The 11,681-nt window shown below is 54.6% G+C and overlaps 3 protein-coding genes across 3 annotated transcripts; all 3 read left to right on the plus strand.

The window, feature by feature from the left end:
* Positions 1-292: 292 nt before the first annotated feature.
* Positions 293-2,499, plus strand: CORC01_14341 (TAP domain-containing protein; the record flags this gene model as incomplete). Its single annotated transcript, XM_022625952.1, has 3 exons — positions 293-793; positions 970-2,409; positions 2,464-2,499. 3 exons carry the CDS (start codon positions 293-295, stop codon positions 2,497-2,499), a joined length of 1,977 nt encoding a protein of 658 aa, XP_022467538.1.
* A 5,382-nt stretch (positions 2,500-7,881) lies between these two features.
* On the plus strand, positions 7,882-7,977 carry CORC01_14342 (uncharacterized protein; the record flags this gene model as incomplete). The annotated part of the gene is made up of 1 exon (XM_022625953.1): positions 7,882-7,977. One exon carries the CDS (start codon positions 7,882-7,884, stop codon positions 7,975-7,977), a length of 96 nt encoding a protein of 31 aa, XP_022467539.1.
* A 1,160-nt stretch (positions 7,978-9,137) lies between these two features.
* On the plus strand, positions 9,138-11,456 carry CORC01_14343 (pre-mRNA splicing factor CLF1; the record flags this gene model as incomplete). The annotated part of the gene is made up of 1 exon (XM_022625954.1): positions 9,138-11,456. The coding sequence occupies one exon, from the start codon at positions 9,138-9,140 to the stop codon at positions 11,454-11,456; it is 2,319 nt and encodes a 772-aa protein (XP_022467540.1).
* Between the last annotated feature and the right edge of the window lie 225 nt (positions 11,457-11,681).

Genomic DNA, 11,681 nt, shown 5'->3' on the forward strand with positions numbered 1-11,681 from the left:
TACATTCTGTTTGCAGCAGTCCACGAGACTGCGCCCAGGTCCATTGGGCCTTTGTGCTCTGAAGCTATCCGCGATACAACAAGAGACAACAGCCTTTCGCTTTGCAACAATCAAGCGGCATCCCGCAAAATCCGACATTCTTTATTCGAATCTTTCCGGAAGCGCGCTGTCATCTCGCACTCCCTCATCGTCGCATCCGCCAGCGGATTAAGAAGCGAAAACCACCTACGAACGCCTTCTGGCTACCTACCGTCACCTCCAGCCACACCTTATTCGTCGCAACAACTTCAAGATGGCGCCTCCGAGAGCCCCTCGAGGCATGACATCGCAGCCAACGCGCGAAGGTCGCAACTCCACGCTGGGTGCCAAGACCTCGCGCGGCGGCGGAATTCAGAAGCGCAAAGGTGGCAGAACCCAAACCGACAGAGATGGGGATCTCGACATGGGAAGTGGCGCTGGAGGAAGCGGCACACGCCGTCCAAACACCAGAGGGGCGCCAGCCGATTCCAACAACTCGAGACCTCAGCGATCGACAAGATCCAGCGGTCCCCCCACGAAGCCTGGCTCGAAAGTACACCAAGCGATTGCTCGACACTTGGACACTGGCGATGGAAATGACTTGGTGACGAGAAGGAAGCCGCAGGGTGCTGGCCTTGTCTGGCTGAGCGTCAAGGGTCTGAAGGAGAGCAAAGCTGCGAGCAATGACGACGGTGGACTGCGGGATCTGCTGATGTTTCTGGAGCGGAAAGCCACGACTCTATCCGGTCGCAATAAAACGGTGCACATTAAGAAGGTATGTCGCGTTATTGTGAGGCTCAGGGGAATTACATAGGGACGCCGAATGATTTAGCCTCGTTGGAACGCCAGTTACTACGCGAAGCGAGAAACAGATAGCTCATACCGGTTGCTTATGCCCTCCTCGTGGTGGGAGTGGAGTTTATAACGACGAAAATCGCTAACGTTCAATAGTCAAGTATGAGAGGGGACTTGGTCAATGTTGCGGCAAGCAAGGAAGATGCGGAAGAAATCCTGAAAGTCAACACTTTCACTTTTGCCGGAACTCAGTTGGAGATCACCGATAGTGACGGATCAATGGCCAAGGCAAACGAAGCATCTGCTGCCGCACAGGAGACAAAACAAAAACTTCAAGGCATCATGTCACTCCGTTATGATATGGAGAACAAGCTTCTGCGACTTGACGCTCTGAATCAAGATGAAGGCCTGATCCAAATGGGAATGTTGGAATCCAAGGATAGGGCCGAGAAGCTCTTCAAGGTCATGATGAGGATCTGCGATGAGCTATTCAAAACAGCACAAGCAAAGATTGATGCAATCCACAGCATCAGCCTAGCCAACAACAACATTGACACAGTCGCCCAAGTCGAAGACATGGCGGATACCTTCCCTGATCTTAAGAATCTTGATCTCAGCGGGAACCAAATTGACAACGTCGCGGGTCTGTCAAGATGGAGACAAAAACTTAAGAAGCTCGAGACTTTGTATCTGACAGGCAACCCCATTCCGATTGCGGATCCCAAAGTTGTGCTTGAGTTGTTGCACTTTTTCCCCAAGTTGCAAGTTCTGAACGGTGAGCAATTGACACCGGAACGAATTGCGGAACTCAAGGCTGCGGGCCGCCCGAAACCGATCCCTCAACGGGGCCCTGATTTCCGCGATGCCAACGGCATTGGAGAAGCATTCCTTCTGGAATTCTTCCTCGGGTTCGACACCGACCGCACCGCACTACTGGCCAAGTATTACGACGACAACAGCCAGTTCTCTCTGGCGGTTGACACGCATTCTGTTCGAGACGAGAACCTGCCACAGCCGATGCCCTGGTCGTCCTACATCAAGCAGTCTCGAAATCTGATGAAGATCACAACCCCGGCCGCTCGAGCTGCCAGGTTGATCACGGGAAGAGAGGCAATTTGGACGTTGTGGAACGACCTTCCGAAGACGCAGCACCCAGACATCAAGGCAGAAATCAGCAAATACATCATGGACTGCCATCTCCTGCCCGGCCTCGCCGACCCTTCGGGCCAAACCCAGGGCGGGGTGGACGGCATGATCATCTCAGTACATGGTCAATTCGAGGAGTGCGACAAAGCTGGCAAGACGGGACTCAGAAGCTTCTCGCGCACATTTGTCCTGGGACCCGGACGCCCCAACACTAACCCAATTCGCGTCGTCAGCGACATGCTCTCCCTGAGAGCCTTCAACCCTCTCCCGAATGTTTTTGTCGCTGAAGCCCAAGCTCCGGCCCCATCCGCACAGGAACAAGAACAACGGCAGGCCATGATTGTCGAACTTTCGAAGCAGACAAAGATGACGCCCACCTACTCGGAAATGTGTCTGTCCGATGTCGCGTGGGACTTTACTCGGGCCTTGGCAGTATTCCACGAGAAAAAGGTAAGAAACCCCGAAACCTGGAACATTCGGAAACCAATACTAAGTCTCGCGTAGGCTCAATTACCAGCAGAAGCATTCGCCAGTGTTTAGAAAATGCTGTGCTCGTCTCCATCGTTCTGGGGGCATTGATGGGCCCGGAGGACATGGATGGATTAGGAAAGATCATGAGGGGGCTGGCCAAGTACGACATCCGCCGTCTGGCCCACACGGACGATGTATCGAAAGGAGACAAATGGAAAGGGGAAGACCAAAAAAAAAAAAACCCACATTCTGGAGGGAGGTGGTGAACAATACTGGGAAGGGGCCCTGGACAATCGTTCATGGCTCGGAAGAAAGGAGGAATAGTCATGCACCCCAGGCGCGAGGCGGAACGAGATGGGAAATCCAGAGATCGGCTTGGCGATGGGTTTGGGACGTTCTCTAACGGCCTCCGTACCTATATATACACTCTAGTCCGCGGAAAGCGAAGCGCAGGCAGCGACATGTTTTTTTTGGTGTTGAGGAGACGATTGCTGCTACAGCCTAGGGTGGTGGAAACCGGAAATAGCATCAAGATTGCTTGCCTCCATGTTCATGAAATCGCCCATTTACCTTGACTATGTAAACATCAACAATTTGAATGTGCGATTTCATTTTGGATGAGGAACACGGCGCTAAACAGACGTCATTAATGGGTCCTGATTTCAGTGACATTCGCGAATAGCAGCTCCGATTCAGCATGGACCATAAATCACAAGAAAATGCATATTCAATTGTGATGCTAAATGAAGACGAGAAGCTCTGGGTAAACCAATGGGAGATGAGAAGTCCCAATGGGGATCCCGCAGGCGCGCACTGGTTCGGTCACGAGATGACAAAGAAGAGACATCGTGTACTTTGAGTTTAATGAAGAGCGGCAAATAATTAGCTGCGTCAACAACGAGTGACATTCTTTTCTCCATTGGGCCCGAACGAATCGGATCCGAAGAGTGGTGTAAGACAGACTGTCAGTGTGTGTGTGTGTGTGTGTGTGTGTGTGTCCGGAGTAGCACCGTTGTGGTGGCTTCGAATTGGTTCGCAATATGATTGAAGTCCATGTCTCTTGCGGGCGCTTACGCAGTGCCAGTACTGGTGGCTATAGGGATTCTCTTTTTGGGGGCGGGGGGAGGGATGAGGGTTTCGGCCGGCGCGAAGTTCACATGCGCAAGGTCAAGTGCTTGTCGTTTTGCTCACCGACAAAAACTGAGTGGGTGGAAAGGGCCGTCGCGTGAGTTACAATTTGGTCTTCTTGTCTTGGCGTGTGTGGCGATGCAGAGGAGGCAATTAATTGATTTGATTGATTGCGGGGGGTTGATACTGGGAAGAGGCGACTTCCGAATGATGATGTGCGTCTCCCTGTTCGGCCGAAGAGTTGCGATGATGGATGAAAATAGGTGATGACTAAGGCACTGCCAGGTAACAGAGGGGAGAGCCTCCGATTCGAATCTGCGGTATCATGCATGCGTGCCGGGTGATCCCTTTCCACACCAAATGCTTTTCCGGAAAGGGTGGTCGTTTCTTCCCGGGTTTGTGTCTGCTTACCTACTCCGTAGCACGGGAAAAGGTGTAGCGCCCTGGAGGGGGGAGAGGCTCTCATTTGGATAAGGTAGATAAGCTCAGCGTGCATGCGATTCGTGACGAGCTATATTGCGCAGCCGCCTGGGGGGGAACCATCATCTTTTTTTGGCGCTTTGCGACGACTTTGGTGTGGAAAAGCCATCCATGGCGAAAGCGCCGGGACCGAGAAGTTGGCCGTTGTGTCTCTTTCGTCGGCTTCTTCGGTTCATGTCACTGGCACTCCATGTCTTGCATTTCATAGACATCTCCCGGGCCCGCGCTGAGTGAGCCACGGCCCAAGGGAAGAGCAGATTTTATGGTTTTGCCGGAAGGAAAGAAAGTATTGGGCGGGAAGCGGCGGGATAGGACGCGGATGGACGTAAAGACTTGAGATGATTTATGCCGGCAATACGAGAACTGAATTCTGTGCGGGGTTCTATGATGATTGGAAGACGACTGGAAGCCGTTCATCGCAACGAGTGCTCAGACCGGTTCTTGGATGCCGGAAGGAAGGGCTGGCTTGTCTTCTGTAAGACGGTGTACGTCCTCCTTTTGCTGTTGCGGTGCTTGGGTTTTGCTGACACCTGCTGGCACTGACAAGTGACTTTGGATGTCCCTTGGACAAGCGCCCGCGAGAACGGCCGATTCGGAGAACCCTCTAATGGTATAAGAGAGAGAGAGTGCACAGGCACGCAGGCACGTTCCTTGAGGGATTGAGGGATGGATGGGCCGGCCAAGCGTTGGAAGTTGATAAGATTTTTTGAAAGAGGGGGAGGGGAGGGGGAATCACAGATTCGAGATTGAGGATGAATAACAACCCCCCCCTCCGCGAGTCCACCCCCCTGGCTCTGCCATTTTCCTACGATACACGTCCTCTTCAAACCAGGAGGTGCTTGAGTGGGGGAGGAAGCATTTATTTCAATCCTTTTTTCCCCTTTCGGAGGAGATGATGCGGCAAAGGCCTGCCTCACTTGGGCGCCCGGCGCCCCTCTTCGACTTTTTCTCCATTCTCGTTCCACAGCAGCCAGACATCGTCTTGTGTCGCGTACAGTGGAATGGGCGAGGATCGCGGTCGGGTATGTGAAGAGCCGGAGCCGGCTAAAAAAAGGGGGAAGAGGATGGAGGGGTATTACAGAAAACGATGGTTCTTGGTAGATGATGATAGAGTACGGATGCCCATCACTTACATCTCGTCGAGAGATATCATAGTACATGTAACTAGTACCTTAGTTGATGACATCACCCAAGTTGTATGGACTCTCTATGCGACTCCCACTTTGATCGCGACGAATTCTTGCCTTTGATGGCGAGTGCCCATGGAAAATGTAAGTCAATGAATGGTGGGATGGGCTGTCGAGGGACTCGAGTCTCTGCTGCGTGGCATTGGAGCCCAACCCAGCGCGGGTCGAGACCTTTCCTCTTCCCGATGATGCCGTGCCGGCAGGACGGTGGACCGCGGACACGGGGTGACGGGGATGGGCCTCAAGTTGGAAGCGAATGAGAAGGGTTCGAGCGAATCCGGTCAGTATGCCGTCATGGCCTTTCCCGTTTCCATCAAATACTGCTCGTCTAGACATATTATAAGTTAATAAGGGCTTGCCATGTGTACTAGAATGTGTTTGATGCAGGTGGACGGGACCGACGGGTTCATTGGATATGCGGACATGCACAAGGGATGTCGAGAGTTGTTCTTAGAAAGGACACACTCACTCTATTTGCGAGCAGGGCCCCATAGTCCCATCCCATGCCCCCTGGAGGACAATAATTACAGGCGTCAAGCCTCACCTCAGCACTGCAGCGTGTATGCAGCTGATGAGCTGAGCAGGTACACCGCGCGCAGGTGCTGAGTGAATAAATGGCGGACGTTTCTCAGTCGAAACGGAAGGGGTCGACCTTTGGGTCCTACTGGACGGCCTGTGGTTGCATCGCCAGCTGGTGGGCACCTTGCGGTTTTCGGTCTTGGTGGTTCAGGGGCGCTGTCGGTTGCTGCAGGGGTTGGCTTGCTTAGCGCGTTTCATCAAGAATGCCATTGGACAGGCGGTACGTACCTTGCATCCATCACCTGCATCCGCTTCTCTCACCCGTCTGTACCTTGAGGTACGTGCTCACCTTGCACTTTCACCTATCTCTTTTTCGCGCAGTCTCTCTTCCTTCTCGGGCATGACAGAGTCAAGAGATGCCAAGCCAGCCAGGACGGGGGGAAAGAAACGCCCACGTTTGTCCAGTCCAGCAACGGAAAGCCTGCCATCCAGGCCTTCTCCTGACGAGCATTCACCTGCCGCGGTTTGCTGGCCTCTACCCCGGCCATCGGTAGCAGTGGGAATGGGAACTAAGGATTCTCTCACCCACTCTTCCTTGGGGTGGGCTTGGCGACCATGCCCGTTTGCTCACATCATTGCCCCTTCTTCGGTCTTGCACTGCAATTTTCGACTCCCAATCTCGATGGACTGTCCCACGAGGTTGCTTAACGCAACTTCAACGCGCTTTCTTTCAAGCTTCTGTCGTCCCGACCTGCTCTAGCCTCTGATGAGGTACGTGGTGCCACACTAGACCTGAATCTGAGCAACCGGGTAGTCGCCGCGCCAATCTCCCTCGTCCACGGGCCCTTCCCCCTCCAAAAGATCCAACGAGCGGACGACATGCCGTTTTTTGATTGCTCCCAATTTGCGCTGGCGGTGCTCTCCCGTGGCTTTCCCCAGCTTTCCCGGCCCATTCATCCACCGGAATCCTCATTCAATTTGACGAGAGTGGTGCAGACAGACGGTGCAGTATGACGCCAGGCCGCCAATCTCCTCCAAGTCTTGAACTCTCTGCCCACTGACAGTCTGTCACGGGCCTCTTTTTACTCACTCTTTTCTTTCCTGCCGCTGGTCTCTCTTGCGGTGGCTCCCCGTTTGTTCAAGGCCCCATCTCGCCGTCCCGTTGCAGGGCCGCTGGTGTCTCGATATTATTATTGAAGGCCGAGAGCCGGAAGCAGGCGCCCACTTGGCGGCCCCTTGACCCATTTGGGGGCTCTCGGATCTGGCACTGTCTATCGTCAATCGGCTGTCCTATTGGAGTCCTATTGGAAAGGAAGATCGTGGTTGGGTTCATCTGCATCATTGGGGCCCTCGATTGAAGGTCTGATGCTTCGTCTAGATGAGCAACGGGTGATCAGGCACACGGCATGAGATATCAATTCGAAGGAGCCAAGCCAATCAACAAAGCAATGAACGGACCGCTGTCAGTCAGCCGTCGTCTGGTGTGATGTGTGTCTGTCCTCCCCCCGTCCTTCGACACAAAGTCAAAGTCTGTCGAACCCCGTACGGGCCACGGACCACGGACCACGAGCCACGAGCCACCAGTGACGAGTGACGAGCAACTTCGAGCATCCGGCACGAGGCCGAGGAAGAAGAAAACGAAGAAAGACAGATGACTGAATGGCAGTTGCAACGGCCGACTTTTCTTACCATGTCACGCTTGCTTTACCATCACTGGCGCGCGCGGCGTGCCTCTGCTTGCTTTTACACCTGCGCGACACAGGCAAACAGGCTCGCATCAGCACACTCAAGTCTCAGCATACCGGCACTCAAGGCCCAGCACTAGAGTACTAGAGCGATGTAGGCTGAACGAGGTCCGCCCGTTGTCAACGCAGTGATGGACTGGTTGACTGCTAGCCGTTCAACCGTTTGGCTACCGGTCAATGTGTCTTGGAAGAGGACAAGAGTTCCACCCGACTGGCGTCAAAGGCCCCCTTCCACCCTCCACCTGTGTCCAGGAACGATGAAATTGGGCTTGCTGATAGGCCCGTCACCCCGGCTCCCCCTTTTCCCAATCTCGTGCTGGACCGCAAAAAAGGCACTAGGATCCAGCCTCAAGGGTAGCTGCGTCGTCGGCCTGTACCTGGGCGTCACCGCAATGTCTCACCATCCGTCCAAGTATTCTTGGCCCGCTCTCTACTTTGGCGCTGGTGCCGTGGATGCCCAGGAACCCCCTGGTCTGTCCCCCATTTGACGGCTCCAGCACAGTCTGATTCGTCCGTCGTCAGTCCAAGCCACCCCGGACCAGGGACCAGGACGTTCCTGGCGACCCCCGGTCGCGATTCCCCGAATCCCTGCCTCGTGTTTCCTTCGCCTGCAACTTGGGCTGTACCTGGTCGACTCCTGCTGTTGCTGCTGCTGCGGCGGCCCTGTCAGTCGAGCGCAGCAGTCGGACGAGGGTACCACTCTTTTCCTTTCGCCTCTCTTCCTCTCTGGCTCTGCTGCTGGTCTCTCCCTTGGTCTCCGTTTCCTTCTCCTCCTTCTCTCCTCCTGGTGCCGTGTGTGCATTTTTCGCTCTTTCGAGGTGGAATTGCTACTCATCGTCTGGAACGTTGAATCTCGCGAGATCGAAACTAAGAACAACACAGAGTCGCTCATTGCAATATCCTCTTCGCCTCTTCGATTCCTAGACGCGGCAATTTGCCCATCTTCTCCCTCTTCCACCAAAAATCCCGACCCGACCGACACGAGCAGCAGTAATAGCCCGGGAGCGATACGACATATCCACGACACACACACACACACACAAACGAATCCGACCAACGACTGCGAGGTATCCGCTTGGTCATACCCAAAACCTGCGACACCACGGCCCTGAGGACTCGGGAGAATTAACAGCTTCTTGTTTCCCTTTTACTCATCCATCCAGCCTTTTTTGGTCCTGGCCTTCTTGTTTGTCTAGGACTAGCTGCCTGTCGAGAAACACCAGAAACTTTGTTCTGCAGATCAAACTCCGAGACACGGGCACCACTTATCGTCCACCTCGAGCTCGACGGCTCGGTTTCTTTCTCCCTTGGGACCTCCGCCCGACCTTCATTTTCGCCCTCTCGTCCCCAGAGCTTGGGACTGAACGCACTTCGACATTTCGACCACTTGGAAATCTCGCGGCCACTGGCTATTGTGCTTGGAGCGTTGGATTGTCACTGCAGAGGTCATTTGCCAGCGGCCGTTTCAACGATTGCGTCGGGCCAACTTTCATTGTGAGGAACTGCATCAAGACGCAACAATTTTACAGGCATTTTAACGATATGCAGTAGACTGGAACGCCTCCTAGCTACTCACTCTTGAACCCACCTACCTCGACACCGACAACAATACACCATTCTCAAATACGCATCAAAGGAGACGAACACGATGAAGCTCCCCGAACCCAAAGTCGCTTTGGACAACATCTGCTCGGTTATTTACAACAACGTTCTTTACACATATTCTGCCGGTGCTTTCCAGTCACTGGCGCTCGAAGAAGGGGCAAAATGGAAGACATTGGCGCAAGGCGAGCAAGTAACGGGTGCTGTTTGCGTGGGCTCCAACCCCACTGATGCTAGCAAGGCCGGCTTGTACATTGTGGGAGGCAAGGGCACGTCTCAAGACTACCACGGACTCCAAAAGTTCACCTACGCGACCGGAAAATGGGAGTCCATCTCACCACAGGACCACGTCACCCAAGACCGACTCCTTCATGGAGCAACATATCTCCCTGGTACCGACCAGATCATCATGTACGGCGGCAGTCAAGATGGCTACTCTGGTCCTTCAACGCAGACTTTCGTTGTCGGAGCATCCGCGCCTTACGACACCCGGGCCTACGAATCTTCAGCACCGCCTGTCGTCAATCCCATTGTCTTGACATGGTCTGACACTCAAGCCGTCGTCATCGGAGGCAGTACTACAAACAGCAAGATCATGCTCTTCAACCCCGACACAAAATGGACCGATTCGGGTGCGACGCTCGGGGAACCCTTGATGAAGGATACGACAGCGATACGCGCTATTATCATGAATGGGGACGACGGAAGCAAGAGTTTGTACACCTTTGATTTGTCGATAGCGCCGAATGTGGTAAAGCGCATGGTTCTCGTTAACGCGGCTGGCGCCCCTGTGGCCAATTCCCAACCGGTATCGAAGGCGAAGGCGCGCAGCGTGGCAGGCGACGTTGAGAAACGCGCCTCCTTGACTCTGAGTGACTGGCCCGCCTACAACAGCACCCTGGCACCCACGGGCACGCGGTCAAACTACGCCCTTGCTCAGGGTTCTGATGGAACAGTCGTTTTTTCGGGAGGCTCAGGTGCCGCCGACGATGTTCTATGCATTTTCAACGCGCGTCAGAACAGTTGGGAAGACGCCGCCCAAAAGTTGAACGAGCAGCAGGTTTTTGCCACAAGTGAATCGACTACCAGCATCAGTGCGAGCTCGACCGCTACGAGCTCCAGCTCCAAGTCCAGCTCTGTGCCTACTCTTCCTGCCTCAGGGTCCGCATCTGCCTCCGCCTCTCTCTCCGCCTCTGCATCTTCATCTACCAGCTCCGAGACTGCTGCTGCTGCTGGTGCCCCCGCCGCGGTCAGTGCCAACGCCATTCTCGGCATTGTGCTCGGCACCATCACCGGTATCATGATTCTCCTCGGTCTAATCCTATTCTGCATCCGAAAGCGCCGTGCCAAGAATCAGCAAAACGTGGAGGGCGGCCAGAGCCCGAGAGGCATGAGCCCCAGGGGTTTCCCTGATGAGAAGGCCGGACTTGGTTACGGCAACGACGAATTCAACGCTGCTCCTCAATTGCGTGGTCACCAGCAACAAGACTCGGCCGGGTCGTTCTCTTCCATGGCGATCTTGATGGGCAAGGTTAACGGTAACGCACCCAAGTCCGCCGGTGTTGCCCGTGGCGGAAGCAAGCCCAATACCAACAGCTTCTTCAAGAGCACCATCAGCAAGCCACTTCCTCAGATGAACGAGACACCGGCTCTCGCACCTCCCTCTCGTGATGAGAAGGGTGTTTCGTTCGCCGCCGACGTAGTCGAGCCCCGTCCTACTCCCCGAGGAGCCCCCGTCGGCCGCGCCGGTGAGACACGTAGAAGCTCCGGCTGGAACCGTTACTGGTCAGGCGGCAGTGCACTTAATATTCTCGGATTTGGCAACTCGAAGCGGACAACCGTTGACTCCGAAACCTCTCACTACTCGAACACTACCAAGAACCGCATTACACAAGACTCCGCCACCGTCCCTCCTCTGCATCTCATTACTCAAGACTTGTCCACCGTTCCGCCCATTCAGCACGATGGCCGGCCAGAACTGAGCCGTGTCGTCTCTGGCAGCCCCACGGTGTCAACCTATTCTACCCAGATTCCTTTCCGTGATGGAGTATCTGGAAAGATTGAGTCACCCCGAAGACCCACGTCGAACGCGTCTTCCGGATACTCGAGCGGCATCCCCGAGAGTGTTCGGGACGCATGGGATCCTACCGGCCCTTCAAGACCCTGGGGTGCAGATCGCGCCCCGAGCAGTGTCTATGCCGAGAGTCTCTATCCGACTTCATTGGCTCCGAGCCTTCCGCAACGGCAAACCCAGACCAGTGCTCCCAACGGTGTTAGCCAACAGCCACCTCTCGACCTGGCAGCAACCTCTTCGGACATGAGCTGGCTGAACCTTGGTGAGATCAACAAGCAAAACCTTCGCTAGGTCCAACCGAGAAATGCCTTGAAGCCATGGCGGTAATGAGACAGTAATGGCCATTGCGCGAAACTGCGAGCTCCGCTCACGTCCATGGCGCTTCACGACACCCAAAATCATGATCCGTCCTTTTTTATACCCAGGTCTTTTCCGGAGCATCGTTTTCGGCGGGGGCCTCTGCATTCCAGCATAGACGGCTTAGAACACTCAAAAGTCCACTCGTTACATCCCCTT

Source organism: Colletotrichum orchidophilum, assembly GCF_001831195.1.
Source record: "Colletotrichum orchidophilum strain IMI 309357 chromosome Unknown Scaffold_273.1, whole genome shotgun sequence".
In the NCBI taxonomy this organism is placed as follows: Eukaryota; Fungi; Ascomycota; class Sordariomycetes; order Glomerellales; family Glomerellaceae; genus Colletotrichum; species Colletotrichum orchidophilum.